This window comes from Rhinolophus ferrumequinum, chromosome 28 (genome assembly GCF_004115265.2).
Source record: "Rhinolophus ferrumequinum isolate MPI-CBG mRhiFer1 chromosome 28, mRhiFer1_v1.p, whole genome shotgun sequence".
NCBI lineage: Eukaryota > Metazoa > Chordata > Mammalia > Chiroptera > Rhinolophidae > Rhinolophus > Rhinolophus ferrumequinum.
In genome coordinates, this window is record NC_046311.1 from 16,464,431 (window position 1) to 16,485,599 (window position 21,169).

Genomic DNA, 21,169 nt, shown 5'->3' on the forward strand with positions numbered 1-21,169 from the left:
AAACTCAGATCAAAAGCTTTTAAATTAGAAGCCGCATAGTTACTTATCCCAAAACCAGAGTTGTCAGGAGTCCAGAACATAACAGCTCAATGGGATTACACTCTGCAAAGAGCAAATTATATTTGCATTTTCTGGTTCAATAAGTATGTAATTCATTTCTGAAAGATTTTCACCCAAAATGATTTCGTAGGAGGAGCCAAAGCGGGATTGCCTAACTGTGGGTTTCCCACGTATCTCACGAAAAGTAAATAAATCCAAGTGTTGCGAGACGCCCTTCCAAACCACAAACTCGCCCAAAGAACGCGTCTATGCCAGGATTCATAGTTAACCCCGAGCCTCGCCCCGCCCACAGCACTTGGTCCCTCCCCTCGTGGTCCCCGACACGCCCCGGCCTCCTGTCCCCGATCTAGCCGGCCCCTCCCGCCCCCCCCACCCCCTCGCCCCCCCGCCCCCTCGCCCCCCCCACCCCCTCGCCCCCCCCCCCCCCTCGCCCCCCCCCACCCCCTCGCCCCCCCCACCCCCCTCGCCCTCGCCGGGTAAAGAACCCGGAAGTCGGCCCGACCACGCCCCGGGGACCGGACCCGTGCGCGCCGCACTGAGCGTGCGCGCGCCGCCTCTTGCGTCACTCGGCCGCGCTCAGGCTCCCCTCGGCGGCGGTCGTCGCTCCCTGCGGCCGCAGGGTCCGGAGGTCTTCTGGGCCGAGTTCCCCTCGGAGCTCCCCATGGAGGAGACGGCGCACGCGGGTGCAGCCCCGGATGCTCTCACTTCCCACTGGACGGCGACGAAGGCGCTGGCCGCGCGAGCGCAGGAGGGAGCGGCCCTGCGGCCTGTGTGAGGGCGTGAGCGGAAGTGACCGGAGCCGGACCGCCAGCGCGGTAAGTGAGGTCGCCGGCCTTCCTCCCTTACAGCGAGCGCGGGGAGGCTCGTCGCGGGCCACCCTGCTCCGCTCGGGTTGGGACGCGCCCTCATGGCGCCTTTCTTTGCCCTGGGACCCCGTGCGTGTTCTGTGATGGAAGCGGTTTTCTTCGTCACCTGCATCGGGAAATCCCACCGTCAACTGGTTGTCATTAAGTCCCACGGAAACCTGACGTGGCCCCGTCCGGGGCGTGTGTTCATTAAGTTCATTAAAATAAGAGAGTTTTAGAAGATTGTCTCAGTGGAGATGTATTAACTGCCAATTGAACAAGCCTTAGAAGTCTGCTGTTTTAATTTACTAACTTTTATCAAGTCACTGAATCCTTTCCCGCTGCATACAACTGTACAAAACTCAATATACATTTAGTTTTGTGGTTGTGTCTCTTTAACGTCTTTACTAGAATTTTCAATTCGTTTAATACAAGACCACGTCTTAGTTCTGTTTCTGGAAATTCTCTGCCATGTGCCCATTTAGTACCTTTTTTTTAATAAGAGGAAATACGAGAGAACAGAGATCTTGGTTTCATGGAGGCTAGTCACCAAATTTTAAAACGTATTTAGTAACTATTCAGTCTTTTTTCCTACTTTGGTATTTTCTTCTTTCCAGGCCGCAGCTACTCTGCCAGGGTTTAAAAGTTTAAATGACAATAAAGGGTATTATTTACGAGGAAATGAGAGTGAATAAGTCATCTCTACCTCTTCCAGCCTTTTTTTTCATAAGAGACAACATGTTATTAAACTTACATGTAAGTTAAATGTTTAATTAATAACTAATACTGCTAAATTAGGGTTGCTGTTTTAGGTTCTGTAGTATTTATGCTTTTAAAAATAATTAGCCAGATGAGAGATTGGAAAAAATTATAGCTGTGGAAACTAAGCAGAAGTAAAGACTAAGAACTCTTCAAGTTTTGTTGAATGGACAGTTCAGGGGTAGAGGCCAGTGGACATTAAGTTCCATTTCAGGTTGCAATTTTGTGGTCTTCTGCGTACAACTTAACCTCTAGATTTGGTTTATTTAGCTGTAAGGTGGGAGTAATGATATTTTATTCTCAATGTGTGGGTTAGAAATAATGTATCACCCAGAACAGAGCTCCCATGGGTGTACAGTAAGTGGTAGTGGTTTCTAGTAGAGAGAAATAATAATAAAAAAGAGTCACGGGAGTTTTCAGGATATTTCTATTGTAGAAAAATACCCTGCTGTGGTACCTACCTACCCTTGTTTACTCAGTGTGATCCACAGTGGCCTTTATTTTCTTAGAAAACTGCATGCCTGCTCAGACCTCAGTGCCTTTGCACTTGCACTTTTCTCTGCTTTGTTACTTTCCCATCTCTTTCAAGCCTTTGCTCAATGTTACTTCTCCACATGGCCTCCTAACCAACCTAGTTAAAATAGAAGCCCCTCAATCCACAGGTTTTTAAGTACAGTTTTATATTATGGTGCCATTTTTGGCCATAATTGGAAGAAATGTAATTAGATTAGTGCTAAATATAAACAGTAAATATTTATTTTCAATAGTAGTAAAGAAAATATTCCTTTATGAAGAGGGAAATGGAGTCAAACTTTGAATTGCTTATGAGCTGTGAAGATCCTTCTGTGAAATCTCGTTTTGTTTTTCATTGTTTAGGTTTGAAGACTGTATCATCCTGCCTCCAGCACCGGCAGTTTCTCTGTCGTGTGGTCAATGTGATTCACGGGGACTTCTTAAGTAACAAACGAAATGAGCCAAGGACGTGGAAAATATGACTTTTATATTGGTCTAGGATTGGCTATGAGCTCCAGCATTTTCATTGGAGGCAGTTTCATTTTGAAAAAAAAGGCCTTCTGCGACTTGCCAGGAAAGGCTCCATGAGAGCAGGTAGGTTGTGCCGAATGTGACTGAAATGCCATCAAGTGTGTGCTTATGTGCTCAGGTTCTTTGGCTTTAGAAGACCACATCTTCATTCCTAGTGAGTGTATTCAGAATTTGGAATTGTGCAAGAGTTATAAATGTTTCTAGAGAATCGAACATCAGTTTTGTAATGAGAAGATGTCAAAGTGAGTTAACTACTCACTCCCACAGTTAGTACCGAAGTGGGAGCAGGGACTGATGCCCAGTTAGCAGCCAGCCTTGTCTTTAAGTTTTGATATGTCTACGGAAAAGGAAGTAAGGGTCTACGAAAAGAGGCAGAAGCTTATTGGAGGCTAGAGTCCTTGGTCCGTAAGAGTAGGAATTTGACTTTCACCTTAGCCATTTTTCCTGATGATCTTAAAGGCAGAAAGGAAAGGAGGCTTATCTGGGTTGATGCGTCCACAGTTCGGTGAACTTCTGTAGGATGGTCCCAGTTGCTCCCTAGAAACTGCTGACACGTCAGGAGGCCCTGGGTGTACTTGATTTTAGTGGACCCTACTCTGATGTTGTGTGGTGCGTTCACAACAGCTCCCAGCATGTTGCATTCTGGTCAATTTTCCATCATTCATCCTTTGCTTGTTCTAGATCTGGTTATCACCTCCCCTTTCTTTTGTCCATGTCTGTGGCTAAACCTAATGAAACCATCTTCAAACAGTAGCCTCTGTTAGAGTTTAGTGGACAGGAAGAAGTATCGGCAGATATTGCTCAAACAAGTGCATTTATTTATTCCTCACTCTTGGCCCCAAGGCACGTACTCTCGCTGTCCATGGTGGGTATGTTTGTCCATGGTGGCAGAGGGTTTGTTTGCACTGGTTTTGTCTTTTGGACAATGGCATTAATTCCAGTTGCTTGATTTTGTTAGTTTGGTTGGGAGGAAAGTCATGTCAAAAAGCAGGTTGTGTATCCTGGCCACTCCAGACAATGAGCAGTGCTCAGTCTTTTCATTAGGGGTCAATATAGGACCCCTTTCTCCAAGGTTACTACCTCAAAAGTGGGCCTTGCCCACACCTCGTGGCTTATCAGCTTTCAGACTAATTCATTTGAAGTCGGGCTACTTCTTGTTGGTTCCTTTTCTTTGTTTATTAAAGCTGAGTTCACAAAAGAATGAAGTATAAACTGAATATTTAAGGATTGATTTAATTCCTTCATTCAACACTACAAACCTAAACATTTTTAACAGTCTCGTGATCCTCATATCTTCTTTTTCTTATATAATCATAAAAATATTCTCGAAGAAACCCCCTTAGAAAATCATGATGAAACCTTTATTCAGAGTAGTAATAATCAACAAATGAGATATTTTAAAATCTGTCATTACTGATAGTTGTCATAAATTTATAAGAGCCTGATTATCTTCCAAAGAAGTGAAATCTGTTTTCCTTCACAGGTCAAGGTGGCCATGCATACCTTAAAGAATGGTTGTGGTGGGCTGGACTGCTATCAAGTACGTATGCACAGCACGTCAAGAAAGTATTATAGTTGTATATTGAAGTATTTTTATATACTATTAGCAAATTTTAAAAGTTTAAATACATCATTTTTTTTTAAATACATCCTATTTTTTAATGAACAAAACTCAAAATATGTCAAGTTTAAGCCTGTAAAAGTAATTTAGCAGTTTAATAGCTTATTTAATTTGAATGGGAAGAATTTTTACTTATATGATTAAAACATGTCTTACAGACTTTGTTGTTTTAAATTCTGCTCGGTTTGAGAAGGTAATTTTGAGAGTGAAAGATGATAGAAAACATCCTGTTTTCAGTTCCTCCTCCTCCTCCATTGGTTTCATTCCTCATTGGAGAGGAAGTAAGCATTTGTTAAGACTATCCATGCTTACTTGGATGATTGCCTTTAAAAGGTACACAGGAAAAATGATCCTAAGACACCAGTCCTTCAGAGTATTCGTGTCTGAATTATGTAAATGTTCTTTCTAAGTTTAAGAGCAGCTGAAATAACAAGGAGGCTGATTTGACTATTCAGTCAGCAAATACTATCTTTTGTATGCCGATTGTTCTAGGTACTGGAGATACATTAGTCAAACAAACAAAAACAAAAATCCTTACCTACATGAGACTTAACGTTCTAGAAGGAAGACAATAAACAAGATGAACAAAGTGTGTATCTTAGTGATAAATGCTGACATTCACGAGGAGTAAAGAAGGGCAGGGGTGTAAAGTGAAGGACAGGTTGCTTTACGTTTTAGGAGGAAACTTGCCGTGCATTTGGTCTTTGCCCTCACCAGTGTGCGTTTTAGGGGAGCCCTGTCTTACCTTTGTTCCGCTGCTGTGTCTCCTGATCCTAGGAAGGCATCTGGCACGTAGTAGGTACTTAAGGATATCTTTTGAATATAAGAGTTGAGTTTTAAAAAAGCCAGTGAAAAAGACACGGGAGAAGTGCTTTCACATCAGTTTTAGCTGCTTTTAACTGGTTTGTGTTTATTGTCACAGGATATAAATATCTATTAAGATTTTTTATTTAGAAAGCTTAGATGTAAGTATAAATTAGAACCCTTCAATTAAAAGTATAGATTTGTATTGTTTCCGATTGGTTTGGACTTTGTTCTAATGTTGATAATTTGTAAGAGAACCCTTATGAGTAGATGGGAGGAAATATGAAAATTACTAAATACAGTTGAAGTAGCATATAAAAATATATATGTAAATAAAATGCAGGCATTTAATGTTCTGAGCATTTTCTTTTGTTGTCCATCTCCAAGTGGGAGCGGGTGAGGTGGCCAATTTTGCTGCATATGCCTTTGCACCAGCCACCCTAGTGACTCCGCTGGGAGCTCTCAGCGTCCTAGTAAGGTAAGGACCCTGCGCTCCACGTGTCAAACAGCCGCCGCCTTTGGGGCCGGGAACTACTCAGTACCATGTGATTCCCCATGTTCAGCGTAAGCCACATGTAAACATCCTTGAGAATGTTACCTCTGTGCGCTGGCTGGCGGTGAACTTGTGGCGGAGAAAATGCCTTGTCTTGTAGTCAGAGCCAGTACTAGTTTCACTTTGATTGCAGTCTTTTAAAACTCCAAGTTGCACTTGTCACAACGTTTATCATATGACATGTGCATTGGTAATGATAGATTTCTGTGCCCATGACAGAAAATCACTGACTGGGGCTAGGTCACGTGCCTCTGACTACTGGCCAGTAGGGTTCTCAGGAATTTTTTTTGCTTTCCCATTCCCGAATCCCGAGATACAAACTGTTTCCTGTTCTCCACAATGAATCGTGGAGAGTGAAGTGACAGCCGATACAACCAACCACCTAGGTTCAAGGAGCCGATTTTCCTGATTTCCCAAGAACGGGCGGGAATTCCACCCAGAAACCCTACTGGCCAGTAGTCAGATGTGCCCTGCTCGTTATTTTACTGATTAGTCCAAACAGCTCTGCCCATACTGAAATCTAGATTTTGTTTACTAGTCCCAAAGCTGACTGATAAATATATGTTAGTTGAGATTTTTGTGTGTGTGTGAGTGTGTATATATGTATATGTATATACACACATATATTTGATTTATATATATATAAATTTTATATAAATCAGTATTACATGTAAATTATGTAATTTTTCAAGATACTATATAATATATAAAGATACATTACAGTACATGTCTTTTGTCCTTAATTTTCTGTATATTACACCATTATACTTAGGTTTATACTGTTTTTTTTTTTTTTTTTTTTTTTTTTTTTAATTTTATTGGGGAAGGAGAACAGGACTTTATTGGGGGAACAGTGTGTACTTCCAGGACTTTTTTCCAAGTCAGGTTGTTGTCCCTTCAGTCTTAGTTGTGGAGGGCACAGCTCAGCTCCAGGTCCATTTGCCCTTGCTAGTTGCAGGGGACAAAGCCCACCGGGATCCCTTGCAGGAGTCCAACCAGCAAGCTTGTGGTTGAGAGCCCACTGGCCCATGTGGGAATCGAACCGGCAGCCTTCGGAATTAGGAGCACGGAGCTCTAACTACCTGAGCCACCGGGCCGGCCCTGTATTTTTTTTTAACAAAACCTTTATTATAATATTGCAGAGTGATAGTAATAGCTTTTTAAAAATATTTATACTATATTTTTTATATTTGGATATAACTAACTATAAAGTATTAAAACTTGAAAATTTAATAGGCAAATTGTATACAATTAAATGAACACGTAAGAAGGATGCATTGACCAGTAGGGATAAATTAGTTGAGGTTTTTAAGCATTGGTTTTGGACATAGACTCTTACTTAGGATATAAATTTGTACCATAGCTCCATTTATTGTAAATTCCATATTGATTTCCTACAGTAGAAAGATGGTAACTCTTCTGGTTTAGTGTATGATGAAGGAGGGGGTTCCCTAGAAGCTTTCATTTTATGATTGGATACATTTTCTTCACTTTGACTGAAAACCAGAATCTTACAAGCTCAGTGTTTTAGTTTGAGTTCAGTAATTTAAAATCTGAGTTATGTCGATATTTGAAAATGAGAAGAGTAGCTGATTAATCTTCTCCCCATTTCCTCCCCATCTTAGTGCCATTCTTTCTTCATACTTTCTAAGTGAAAGACTTAATCTTCACGGGAAGATTGGATGTTTGCTGAGTGTTCTAGGATCTACCGTTATGGTCATCCATGCGCCAAAGGAGGAGGAGATCGAGACCTTGAATGAAATGTCGCACAAGCTTGGGGATCCAGGTGAGAAGATGAAAGGCTTCCCTAGTCTTCCAGCAGTTTCCTCTTCCATCCTGCGTTTACTTTGATCAGAACCTGTGTGCATGTAAAGAGGCAGGTGGCTCTAGTGGCCTACTGTGAAGTAGAGCAGTGGATTGCTCCCGCGGTGGCCGAGGGCCAGGCCAGTGTCAGGCACGTGCCTGCTGCTATGCAGCACATCCCCAGGAGCCCGAGTCATATTCAAGTCTTGGTATGAATTTCAGTATCAGGATTATTCATGGGCCTATTTTTATGTTTTCCCTTTTGTTTTTAGTCATTTAATTTTGTCTTTTGGCAGTTTCGATCGATGCTGGCCACAGAAGATTACCAAGAGCAGAGGTTTTGAGTGAATGTAAATTTCTTCTGGCAGGCAGAGAACAGTGCAAGAGATCACCTCCCACCTCAAGGGCTGTTCCAGGCTTTGTCAGGGCTACTTCCTTTCCATTTTGCCTTTATTCTTGGTCATAGACCTGCGGGCTCTCAGGTGATAGCCTGGGGTGTTTATTTGGACCTTGTACCTCTGAGCTGAGAACACCCGGGTCTGTCTCAGCACCCAGGACTGCAGGTGCCTGCTCGTCCTGGCGGCCTCACCATGCTGTCCACGTGGCTCCTCTGACCTCAGCGTGTGCGCCCACCACGTCTAACTCATTTACTGAAACTTGCACACGCCCCAGGTCACCGCTTTCTGCTGGTCTTTGCTCCCTGCTCTAGAATTGGCAGTGGCCCCGAGGGAAAAAGCAGAGAGGACTGTTGGCCTCACTTCAGGGTGCTTCCTGTTTCAGATTTTAGCCCTTTGAGTTCTGGCTGCTTCGATTGCGCTGGTATTTCATCTTTGTGTCTCTCAGGATATCGGTGGTCGTTTTAGTTTTTGTGGGGTGCTCGTGTATCTGTTTTTAAGTGTTCCTCAGCCTACATGGAGCAGGGGCTTCACTTTTTTTTGTTGGTTTGGTGCCTGTCTTACCGATCCCCCGCTGCTTTCTGAAAGGCAGGCTGGTCGGATCCCCGGCGCTCTCCTGCCTGCCGGCTGGCATCCTGGGAGCTGAGTGGGTGGGGGGTCGCTAAACGTCACAGACACATGCTGCAGCTCTTCAGTCCACTGCCCACACTCAGCTGGCCCAGTGTCCTGCAGCTTGAATCTGGGGATCTCATTGCTTCTTCAGTGTCTCCTCTTTACCCCACTTCCAGAGGTACTTTGTGTTGCACACTGAGTCACTTTCTAATCACTGCTGATTGGGTAATCGGCTTTCTTGGCTCTGCTCTATCAATTAATCCTCTGCTTTCTGGCTTCCATACTGTTGTTGCTGTCCTCTCCTGATCTCTAAAATTCTTGTGACTATATATCAGAGTAAATGCACGGGACTTGCATGCCTCAGTTTGCAGAGGACAGTGTCTCTGTGGCTGTCCGGTAGCTGTGAGGGTTAAAGGGAATCCGTGCAGATGGCCGAGATGTCCCTGCTCCCTGCCACGCAGTCATGAGCTGTCGTCATGCTGGGGTCAAGTCTCCATGTTCAGCTAGAACCCTGACAGTACTTTTCAAGTTCTTTTTGACTTATTCTTTATTCCAGCAGGGAAAATATTTTAAAAGCTTACTCCTCTTGGAACAAACTTGATTTCTAACTCCTGTTTGTTCTTAGCATCTATCAGTTGTTGAGCGTTCAGGGTCACCTCATGATGTCTGTGCACTAGTTTCCAGTTGCGCCTGTCCTTATTTACCCCACTCCAGTGGGTGGGAAGTAGCATGGTGTTTCTAGAATGGACGGCTGAGGGCCGCCTTTGGTGATGGTTTCCCAGTTGCTGAGTGTGAAGCACATCCGGTCTCCAGAGCGCACGGCATGGCCGATGTGAGCACGTGAGTTCCTGCTGGGCGGCCAAAGGCCCATTGCTATTTTAGGGCCACACTGTTCTTCTCCTTCCTTTTGAGTTGAAAGTTTGTTTTGGATTGTTTTCTTTCACTATTCAAACGTTTGACTAAATACAGCTTGTCTTGGCCTCCTGCAGCTTTTGTGGTCTTTGCGACCCTCGTCGTCATTGTGTCCTTGATACTAATCTTCGTGGTGGGACCTCGCCACGGACAGACAAACATCCTCGTGTACATAACAGTCTGCTCTGTGATTGGGGCGTTGTCGGTCTCCTGCGTGAAGGGCCTGGGCATTGCTCTGAAGGAGTTGTTTGCCGGCAAGCCTATGCTGCGCCAGCCCCTGGCTTGGGGCCTGCTGCTGGGCCTCGTGGTCTGCGTGAGCACGCAGATTAACTACCTGAACCGGGCGCTGGACATATTCAATACTTCCATCGTGACTCCGATATATTACGTCTTCTTTACAACATCCGTTTTAACGTGCTCAGCGATTCTCTTTAAGGAGTGGCAAGACATGCCTGTGGATGACATCATCGGTACTCTGAGTGGCTTCTTTACAATCATTGTGGGGATATTCTTGTTGCATGCCTTCAAAGACGTCAGCTTTAGTCTGGCAAGTCTGCCTCTGTCGTTTCGAAAAGATGAAAGAGCAATGAATGGCAATCTCACCAGTATGTATGAGGTTCTTAGTAATGAAGAAAGTGTAAGCTGTGGCATTGAACAGCACACTGGTGAAAATATCTCCCGAAGAAATGGAAGTCTGACAGCTTTTTAAGAAAAGTAATTCAAAGGTAAATCTATAATTGTTGTTAGTAAGTGAATTTGAGTATCACAATGTGTCTGAAAAAGCACTCTTTTCAAATAATGTTCTCTAGAGACAATCTTTTGTAAAGTTGGACCAAGAAGTTACTTTTCTTACATTTAAATGATGGTAGCTCACTAAAATGACCTCAGAACCTGGCCAATTTTTGTTAACATTTATTGTAGCAGTGTTTAAAGTTTTCCTTCACCAAAATCTAAATGCACTAATGACAGTTTTAGGTATATGAAAATGCTTTATTTTTTCATTGATGGTGAAAGTCTGAAATGTACGTTTGTCATCCCGACTCCATCAGTCCCTGACCATTTTAAGGCTTTTTGATTTGGAAAAGAACAAAGTCATCCCAATACATTATCCTGTGATTTACCTTACATACAAAAATGACTCCTGTTTGATTAATTACTTTAATTTTGAAATGTTGAAGAGAATCCTAAGTTATTACACGAAGGAAGCTAATTTACAAAACAAAGGGTATGAAATCACCGCTCAGAAATGGTTCTCAGGCTGTGACTTGTGACTGCGTACATTTGACGGCCTTTGTACGTGGCCCTCTGTGAAACCAGCACATCCTGCGCCTGTCGGGCGGCCAGGCCGGTTTTATGCTTCAGTTTAATCCCTTGTACCCGGAAGATTACCATTTTACATCAGCTCTTGTGCTTTTCAGTGTATTTTCATAATGAGTTTTATTGTCATTTGGATCTTCTAACAACTCTGGGAAATAAAATCAGAAGACTAGAGGAAATTTTTTAATTTAGCTCCTGTTACAAGACAAATTGAAATGAAGTTCTAAGTCTGAATGCTTAGGACAAACTTAAGATGTTTGTAAAATCTGGTTTCTTTGTACTAAGTATTTTACTTTGCTTGAGAGTTTGTTTGAACCACTATATAGTTCAGTCTTTTAAAAACATCAATGAAAAATGTTTACGGAAAATTTCAAACATATGCAAAAAATGTGGAATAGTATAATGAATTCCCTCCAGCTTCAGAACCTGTCATCGTAGCAATTAATTGGCCTTAAAAAAAGGTGACAGTGTCCACTCGGGGAAAGGGAGGACACAGGCTTGTGCCCACTCTGCTGCTCCTGCCCGGGGTCACAGGTTGACTGCTGTGTAACCAGCCACCACTGGCACCCCACTGTCCAGGGTGGGGGTGCAGGTGTGAGACTGTCCGGTGGTGATGGCGCCGACACCCCACAAGCTCTCCATTTATCAGGGAAGACTTGTCCGTCTCCAAGTTTCATGAAGTAACTCCCCCTTTCCCGACATTTTATTACCCTGTAGGGAGCCTCTTCAGACTTTTTTTTTTCCTACCGGCCTCCCCCATATAATTTTAATACCACAGATACACTGTATATTTGTTTATGTTCTGTATATGTGTCCTTTGTACATAATAGAGTGAGAACCAATTCTCACCCCTTTGGGTGGGATATTGCCCTCATTGAGAATGCAGAGGTTAATAATAAATTCTTAATTATTTAACATCTTACAGCCTTTGTCTGGTACATGAGTATCTACTGTATATTATTTGGTTTGTAATTAAGTCATGTGAGTTACTTTGAGTCATGACAGTATTTTTTCATCATACTCTGTACTTTTCAGTATCGGGTGAGAGCAGATACCCCCTTATTGGTAGCCGAGTTCTGGTCCCAGGGTTGTTGGTTCACTTTACAAAAGCAACAGTTCTGGGTAACTGTAAAGAACAGCTCCAGTTCACGTTACTCAGGGTAGAACAGTACAGTGGAACAAACAGTTCCCACTTTATTTTCGGTAGCGTGTCATGCTGCTGGACTTCAGTGTTTCGTTTCCCAAGCCACATGGAAGTTACTCCCTAACGTGGCCTTGTCCCTTCTCCAAGGCTTCAGGTGGCCGAGACGCAGACCTGCTGGGTGCAGTCTGTGAACATGGGTAAGCAGACGCAGCACCTTGTCTGAGCCAGGGCACACAGGGTCCCAGTGAGTGAGCACAACTAGGTTTCATTAGTTTTATTTCTGTAACTTTTAAATCATCCCTCACAAATTAGATTTTGTTACAATGGCATTTAGTAGAAATAGGAATCAAGTTCACTAAATTCTGAAACACTGACACAAAAAAGGGAAGGGAACGAAGACTTAGAATTCATAAAAAGGACCTTTAGAAAAACCCCTAAACAAAAGCTAAACAATCATTAAGTTTAATTCTAAATGGTAACGGATTTCATTACAATTACCTGGTATTAACTTTCTTGCTTAAGTTCTTAAATTTTCCCCTAAACATTACTGACCCTTTGCTAAGGGTTAAATGGACATAGCTTTGACATAGCTGTTGGAATATTCCATAGAAAAATGGAAAATGACTTTGTAAGAACATGTTGGCAACAATCAGCAGCCAGTAGTCTCACACTTTCTAGTTACCAAAAGCATATACCATTTTAGTCTAGAAAAATAAGTCAATTTTATAAAATGTTTAGATTGAAAAGCACCCGCTTTAACAGGCACAGAGATACTGAAAAATAACCCCTGAAAATCTCACTGATTGTTTATGAAAAGAAAAGCATGCCCTATAGTTAGGAAACGCGGTCAGTACTGGGACTTCAAACACAGGTGACCTGCACCCCTCAGCTGCTGGCCAGGGACTGGTGGATCGGGGGCTGGAAGCAGCGGACGTGCTCCACAGGCGTGCTCTCGCCGTCACCTGACTTCAGGTACTTGTCCAAGATGGTGATTATCTCGTCATTTAGAATCTGGAACTTACGAATTCTCTCTACCATCTTCTTCAAAGGCTGCAACAGTTAAAATGTCAGGATTTTCACATTTTCTCAGAAAAACTATAGCAAACGATTGCTATACATACCATCTTTTTAATGCAACTGTTAGAACAATTAATATATTTTGCATTTAAATATTCCTCTGCTGGTTTCATGCTATTAACTAAACTTTCTCATTTGTACAACTTACAAGCCTATTCAACGAACAGGTATTAAGAACCTAAGGTGTGCTAAAAGCTGGGACTTGAAAAGTCTAGGTAATACGGTCAGTGGGGAAACACCAGTGATCTAATGGAATACACGTTTCAGAATCCCAGCACAGTGGACAGGATGCTTCGACACACAGTGTCCTCCTATTGCATCAGAACTGGATCAGGAAAGCACACAGGACACACTTGAAAAGCACTGCTGTTTGTGCCCATACAGGAAGGAGGTAAAGCAAGACTTCTCAGGGACAGAGGCCACCAGCAGCAATGGGACGAGGAGACGGCCTAAGCTCTAAGACACCTGGACACTCCCCGGGAAGCCAGGACCCTAATTAGGGTACAGTGGTACCAAGGTGGTAACAGCCCCTGGAGAGAAGCCAGTGGAAACCTGGGGAGAAAAGCAGGCCCAATGGAGTTTAGTCAGACAAGACCTGGCACAGAAAGCATCCGACACCCAGGGAGTATGTCAGCTTTAATACCCTGGAGGCCTCAGACGCTAGAAGTAAAAGACGTACAATAAAATATGTGAATTGTGTGAAGAAATAAAAAATGGCCAACATTCAGTGAAAAAGATAACAATTATCAATTACCACCAAGATCTGAAGAGCCAAACTGAACTTTTAGAACAAGATTTTTGAAGACAGAGCGGAAGCGAATTACTTAAGAAAGTACTCTGCATGTAGCCCAGACAGGCAAGGCCCTGGATGTGTGGGAGGCAGAGCTGTCCCCCCTCCAGATGTTCCCTGGATCCTGTGAACATGTGACCTTCCACAGCAAGAGAGACTTCACAAATGTCCTTTAGAATAGGGAGCGCCCTGGACACACTAACAGCCATGAGCAGAGAACGTCCTCCAGCTGGAGGCAGAGAGATGTGGCAGAAAGGATGGCTGAAAGAAAAGTGTGAGAGGGACCTGACCTGGCTCGGCTGGAGGGCCCTGTGGAAAGCATGAGAAGGGATGTGGGCTAAAGAGCCTGGAACGAGATGGGGACGCCAGTCCTCCAAGGGTAGGGAACCACATCCAGCCAACCCCCTGCAAAAGCCTAGCAGCAGATTCATCCCCAGAGGCTCAGCTGAGCCAGGCTGTCCCTGGGCTTCTGACCTAGAGAACCAGAAGTAAAAACTAACGATACAGTAAAAACTAAATACTATAGGGCAAAGGGTAAGGAGGCCAGAATCTAACACATGTCTACTTGCAGTCCCCAAAGAACAATACAGAGAATGGAAGAAAGACTACAATATTTGAAAAGATAATGGCTGAGTATTTTCTAGAATTCAATCACAAAGAATCCATAAAACGACAAAGACAAAAAGATCCAAAAAGCAGCTAAAAATCACACTGCTTACCACGAGAGGAGCCTGAAACGGGAGGAGAGAATAAAAATGGGATCCTTAGTATCTGACTGCCAGGCTGCTTTACTTCCCAATTACATTTAGATTCATTTGGGGAGTAAATGAAAGCTGCAGTTGGTGGCACCTCAGGTCCCTGGGATTCCCAGACAACACCGTGAGAACCAGAAAGAGGCTTTTTGCAGAGCGTACACGTACCACGTTTTTGATGACCTCATCTTTGCCGTCATGTTTCTGGACTCGGAGGAGGTGGTAGCAGAAGTCCAACACAGCAAAGCGCCGCTGCTGCCCGAGGAGGACGATGACCATGCAGCCCGCCCAGTGCAGCCCGTCGCCGAAGCACTGCCTGGAAGCAGGAGCGACAGCAGACGCGCGGTCACTAAACCGTGACCTCGACGGCAGTGACCACCCCAGGAAGGGAGCGCCGAGCGGCCGGGCATGGCCCTGTGTGTGGGTCCCTCTGGGACTGTTTGCTAACCTGTTCCTAGAGTGCGGGCCCTCCCTGGGGAAGGACTTCAGGAAGCTGTGGGCCTGTCTGGGGAAGAGCGCCCAGGAAGGCGCCCCGAAGCCGCGCCCCGAGCCAGCTGCCACGCATTAAGTGAGGACCTCCGTCTGGGGGGCTTTAAAGCAGCTCAGCAACCTCTCGTCTATTTTCTGGGGAACGCAGCTCCCGCTGCCCGCTCCCCGCGCACGGGGCATCACTTACTCGACCGTGAACTCGTGTGTGCCCACCGGAATGCAGTAGACAAACTGCATGGCGCTCCACAGCCTGTGGAACTCGACACACTCGTCCACATGCATGACCCCATTGCTGGGCAGGGGCCCGCGCCAGATGGGGTCGTCCAGGAAGGTCCGGATCCGGGTGAGGATGACCTCGAACATGGACAGGCCACAGCACAGACGCTCCTTTGTCAGCAAGTCCCCCTCTCTGGCGATCGCAATTTGCTGTAGAAAGGACGGAACGCTGGAACACTGACCAACCCGTTCCACTTGGGTTTCCAATCATCTCGGTTCACAGAGGAGGGTTTTCCCGCATAAGCACCCACAAAATGAATGTCAGCTATTACCTGTATGTCTTACAGACTAACTATAATCCACGACAGGGAGAGCTGTTGAGTACAGCTGGCCTTAACCTGGAACGACTTTGCCCCCAGAGGCTATCTGACAACGTGTGGACACATTTTTGGTCGTCACAGTTTGGGGTGGGTCTAGTGGCATCTAGTGAACAGAGGTCAGGGACACTGCCAAACAACTTACAACAGTGTGCAGGAAAGCCCCCCCAGCATGGTTCAAAGTGGTGACAGTGCCGAGAACGAGAAACGCGGATGGAGCTGAGTTGACACAGAAACGTAGAGCTCCGCCCTGACACCACGTCCCGTCTGTCACTCCACATCGTGTTCCTCAAATCATGCAAATACCTTCTTTATGAAGGAATGGACAACAAAACCGGTGACATGTACCATGTCCATCTTCCATGCCAGGCGATGTCCTGAGCACTTTGCACGTGTTGGCTCGTTCCAACTTGCCAGCCACCCTGTGATGAGGTCCTGCTACGAACCCCGCTGAGATACGGGGGCCTGGGGCCCACCGCCTCACGAAGCCTCCCGCCCGGCCTCACCCACGGCCGTGCCCACGCCCAGCCCCACCATGGCCAGACGTAAACGCCCCCTCACGAGCAGCAGCGTCACAACAGGCGTTACCTGTGGGGTCCCCAGTCTTTCGATCAGAGGCACAAGATGCAGTGGGGCGTACTTTGATTCTAGTCTTTTCATTTTGGCATCAAGTCTCTCTCCCTCTGCAGTGGAAAAAATATTTTATAATCTGTATTTTCTGTGAAAAAGGATTGCAAAATTGTCATTTTATAAAAAAACGGGATTTTAAAGTTAACAGTACACATATTTTTGTAGAACTGGCTCATTTGATATTTTAATTCAAACCGACAGAACCGATTTTCTGTTCAATATTCACTTTTTAAAACTTACTGAAAATTCCAAATGTCATCAAAAGCAGGGAGCCCTCTGCATCCTGCTGCAACGACTTCCAGCCCAGCCGACCGGCACCCCAACCCCTGCTACCCCGAGCACACCCTCCAGTCCTAAACATGTTTTCAATATTCACTCAACTGTGATACGGTACCAATCACCCCCCGCGACGGCGGAGCAGCCACCGAACTCAGACAAAGGGGCCTGTAGGTGTGGGTGCCAGATGGCGCGTGAGCACTGCGAAGGGCAGTGTGGGCCCCGTGGGCACGCACACAGCTCACCTTTCACATGGACCCTTGGCAAGATGTTCTGGAAAGGGGCTGCGTGCAGCAGGTCACACACTTCTTCTAAAGACTAGAACAAAGAGAGAAGGTCGCGTTGGTGGACAGAAATCTGGTGCTGAAAACAGGCACAGTGAGCCTCGATCGACAGGATTGACCCGCACGGGATCCGTGCTGTTTGAGGGCGGGGTCAGCGCCCTGCACCCCACATTACTGGAGGGCCAGCTGTTTACCTTTCCATTGGGTGTATAATAAATACTCTAAGCAGCAGAAGGCTGGCACAATGGGCATGCCCCGTTCTCCCGTGAGAGTCACTACCACGGGGGGCTGGTAAGTACTCAGAATGGGGCTGACGCTGCTAAGAAACTGAGTTGTTAATTCAGTTTTAATGTTAATTTAATTTCAACACAGACACGAGGAAAGCCATCACTGTATGTGGCCTGTTTTCCAGAATTTACTGGCATGGCAGGCCCCCCCGCCCCCAGTTTACAAGACAGCAGCGTAGATGGGAGGGGGCTTCCTGTAAACAACGCGGGAGGCGGGCGGAGCGGTGGCCTCGTCCAGCACCCAGTTCCGGCTCTTGCATCACAAACTCCTTTAAACCAGGAAGGAAAAGCCTACACCATACTCATTCTTCAGAAAAATGTCCCACAGAGAGTTCACTGCCAATATCATGCTGCAGAGCCCCTAGAAACCCACCATGAACCCAAGAGCAGGGTGTCTCTCAGAGGCAGGCTCTCAAATCCAGGGAAGGGCCCCTACGCCCGTGCCCCCGCTATTCCCCGGGCGCAGGCCAAGATGTGCGTGAGCTCCCAACCACAGCCGCAGTGCTGACACATCCTGAAACAAGCGGTGGCACAAAAAGGCAACACACCTCCTGTCCGACGGAAGAGAGCTGCGGGGCGGGAGTGAGAGCTGGGGACCCGGCCACACGGAGGCTCTGCCTGCGGTAAGGGGCTGCCAGCCGGCAGTGCCGCCCAACAAGACTCACCATCTGGGCTGCCTCCAGGTGCCATTGCCTATGAGCTCAAATTTTTGCACACAAACCAAACCAGAAAGAGTGAGAAGGGTTATGAAAACCAGCATTCAAAGCAAACAAGCAGGAGACTCCCCGAGCATGCCCAGTGTGGGCAGCGGCTTGCGCCCCACACGCACCCAGTGGCAGGCAGTGGTCAGGTGGGAGGAGCCGAGCGGTCCACGGTGGGCGAGGGGCCGGGCGGCGGAGCTGCCAGGTCCTTCCATGATGAAAGCTTTTAAGACGCTCCTCTCTCCTCTGTGTAATTGGCAGCTCGGGTGCTGGAGAGATGGCTGACAGTGTCCAAACCTTACTCCAGGACCTTGCCAGGGGAGTCAAAGGCTCCATCTGGGGAATTAGACCATCTCCAAACCAGATGCTCGAATTCAGCACAAGAGAGAAGAGCAGTGCCAAGGGGCCAGCAGTGGGCCCAGAGCATGGAGCGGGGCATGAGCGGGAGCAGAAGGGGCCCCGTGTTGTTAGCAGGACTTTCCAGTGCTGCGCCTGGAAGGGCGGGGTATTCTGGTTCAGCCTCCCCTTGTTTTACGGCGTGCTTATTCCCGTGCTTCCGTCAGTAACTGGATCATCAAATTATTGGTGATCCGTCCCTGCAGAGATGTTTGGTCATGGCTGGAATTCTTCCTCATGTCACTTTTCAGGGCTCTTTTGGTGCTCCCCATCTGTGTTTCGCCAAGTTGTGGGTGCCATCTGGATTCAAGATACAGCTGATGTGGCATTGGAGGTGCCAGGGCAGATGCCTTCCCCACGCCCAGTGTCAGCAGAATCACTCCTGGCCGACTCTGACCTTGTGCTGCAGGCTCTTCCTCATCCGGGGTGTTTGTGAGTCTTCCCATCCGTCTTGCTGATCGGCTGGGTAGTCTCCTGGACATGTCCCTTCATTCACTACACTGCTTTGAATATCACTGCTTCAGTAAAGGAACTGAAGTGCGCCAGCAGTTGTCAAATGCAAGAGAGGAAGTGGCCTAATTCGGATTTGGTTTGCCTGTGGCCTTCCCACAGCGGTGAGCCCTCTGACGTTACCACTGGCTGTCTCTTCTCCGTTCCTTTTCCTTTGTCCATCATCAGCGCCAGTGAAGCACACAGCCCTGCAGAGAGCCCCTTTTCCGTTGCGCCTCTTCTCTGTGGTGGTTTTCTTCAGCAGCAGGCTCTTCCACAGGTAGTCTACCTGAGTCTGCCTGGAGGAGCTCAGCCTCTGCAGGAAGTTCCCTTCAGCGCATGCGTCTGCTGCCACACCGACGGCTACTGCAGGCCACTGGGTCAGCTGCCCCCCAGAGCGGGTGTGTGGGATGGGAAGGAGGCTGCCAGCCCCACCCGTGTTCCCTCCCACAGGGGAGGCAGAACCAGTCTGCACGGCCCTGCCCTCCAAGGACCTGGGGTTTTCGTCTGGTGCACAGAAGGCTGTTTTCCCAACACCAGTATATGCATTTCTAATCCCATGAGGGAAAGGACCACAGGGTTTTCTGTGGCTCTTTTCTAGCATCTGCCGCCCCGGGCCTGGGCTGAGCGGATTCCCTTTCCTCCCTGTACAGTTACCCTCCACCCCCTGATGAACGGATCTTGTGTTCTAGCTGCTGTGTTTTGTGGACCTGCTGTTTCTGCTGTTTTCTGTGACGTACACAGGGGCTCCCGGTCACTCCCTGTAGAGCCATCACTGTCTTGTTTCTCGTAACACGTCAGAGCTGGGTCTCTCTTGCTCCACTGCAAAAAAAACAAGCCTGAACAGGAGGCGAGACCTCACAGCCAGAGCTGCTGAGTTTTCAGGAGTGAATTTTCTTCCCCTTCAAGGGGAAAAAGCTTTTTACACTGGTCCATTTCAAGTTCCTCAAGCACAGGGAGGTGCCAATTTTGGACAAGTGCTGCTGCAACCCAGAAAGCTCAGAGAACCTCAGCTTTCCAACTCTGGGGGTCTGAAATTCACTGTTGGCTACTGTCGGGTCTGTCTGGTGTTTCAAAAGAATATTGGGTGCTGCAAACAGGAAATGAAAGGGTAAACTTATTAAACCCATTACACCTATGATTTAATGGGTTTAAAGAGTCTCAATATGAGGAGCGGGGGCTGATGTCCAAACACTTGTACAACTTTAAAATGTCACAAGGAATTAAACATGAGCTGTTTCCCCACCCCGCAACCCTCCAAAAAAGAGCAACCTAAAACTATCCTAAGACAAAAAGTTTACTAACCACACACGCACAAGCTAAAAAAAAATTACATTACCAAAATTTTCAGGTTGGGTTTAGGGAGCAAGATTTAAAAAACAAAACGAAACCATCCTTCAGAAAGCTGGAAGATGCATGTAGCCAGCGCACAGGTTCAGAGTAAGATCAACATTTAGGGTCACTGAACCCCACCCTGGTGCCACCACTGCATAGCTGCCCCGGGCGGTCCCGGGAGCCGCACCTATACGCTTGGTGCCCCCACTTTTCCAGTGCTATGAGCATTTAAAGGACACATTTACCCTGAACATCTCCACTTGTAATAGTGGCCGCCTACACAGACTGGAAAACATTTTATTCCCAGCTTCCTTGGCGAGAACAAGTCACCACCAAGAAGAGAGCTGTGTCTGGAGTCGTCAGACCCGCACCTGGGTTCGAGGGGACTTGGGTGCAACCATCTGAGAGGCAGGGATGCTGGACCTACTGGAAAACATCACCCCTTATTTCCAAGGACAACAGCAACACCGCAGAATTCCAATCTGGGCCAGGCCTGGGACAGACAGTGCGCTCGGCTCCTTTGCAAGGTGCACTGACAGGAGGGCAGGTCCTCTGAGACACAAAAAGCCCTAATCACCGTAAGAAAACAAGACCACATTCAAATTGGAGGGTCGGTTTATCAGAGATCCGCAGCAGAGTGAACAGACAAGCCACACACCGGAGACATCTGCAACGTGTGTGACGCACAAAGGACTTCTATGACCAAGCTGCGGGCAACAGCCCCCAACGGAGCATGGAACAGCACAGGAAGCCACACAAGAAGATGCCACCTCCTCACTCGTGAGGGGCAGGCAGAGGAAGGCCACCAATCCTCAGTGACATGCTGGCAGGGCAGGCTAAAGAGCAGCACAGGAAGAAGCCCCCGCGACTTCTCAGGGCGTGGTGCTGTCCGGAACAGCGGCCACGCAGCTACTTCCGAGTGGAACACCAGTTCCTCCACGGCTCGAGCCATACGCAGTGCTCCACAGCCTCCCGCAGGCATGTCACACGCGTTAGTGTCCATCTGCCACAGCGACAGAAGAAGAAAACATGCCCACATGATGGGCTACGCTGCGTCTTTGTTTTGCAAAATGGGACAAATTCAAATTACAGTCTAAATAGTCACGAAAAAAATGGTGCTTTACGGCACTTGCTGCCTTCACCCCATTAAGTAACCCCAATACCTCGAGCCCTCTAAATGGCCTCCTCCTGTCCCCGGCGG

General features: G+C 46.8%; 2 protein-coding genes and 1 pseudogene across 2 annotated transcripts in view; 2 read left to right on the plus strand and 1 right to left on the minus strand.

Moving 5' to 3' along the window:
• The first annotated feature begins 597 nt into the window (after positions 1-597).
• NIPA2 (NIPA magnesium transporter 2) lies at positions 598-11,647 on the plus strand. Its single transcript, XM_033100121.1, has 7 exons — positions 598-875; positions 1,523-1,661; positions 2,541-2,771; positions 4,192-4,248; positions 5,521-5,611; positions 7,312-7,472; positions 9,486-11,647. Exons 3-7 carry the CDS (start codon positions 2,762-2,764, stop codon positions 10,115-10,117), a joined length of 951 nt encoding a protein of 316 aa, XP_032956012.1. The 5' UTR covers positions 598-875; positions 1,523-1,661; positions 2,541-2,761; the 3' UTR covers positions 10,118-11,647.
• A 481-nt stretch (positions 11,648-12,128) lies between these two features.
• CYFIP1 (cytoplasmic FMR1 interacting protein 1) overlaps positions 12,129-21,169 on the minus strand; it is a 61,892-nt gene continuing 52,851 nt past the window's right edge. Inside the window, 5 exon segments of the mRNA XM_033100119.1 lie at positions 12,129-12,919; positions 14,657-14,804; positions 15,165-15,403; positions 16,159-16,253; positions 16,722-16,794. Coding sequence (XP_032956010.1) covers positions 12,755-12,919; positions 14,657-14,804; positions 15,165-15,403; positions 16,159-16,253; positions 16,722-16,794 — 720 coding nt within the window. The 3' untranslated portion in view covers positions 12,129-12,754.
• Positions 16,815-21,151, plus strand: LOC117018860 (etoposide-induced protein 2.4 homolog; annotated as a pseudogene).

Bases quoted from the DNA above. Each gene is read 5' to 3' on its own strand.
- NIPA2 (XM_033100121.1), top strand. The intron at 4,249-5,520 runs GTACGTATGCAC...TCCATCTCCAAG, and splicing joins GTGGGCTGGACTGCTATCAA to TGGGAGCGGGTGAGGTGGCC. The intron at 7,473-9,485 runs GTGAGAAGATGA...GGCCTCCTGCAG, and splicing joins GCACAAGCTTGGGGATCCAG to CTTTTGTGGTCTTTGCGACC.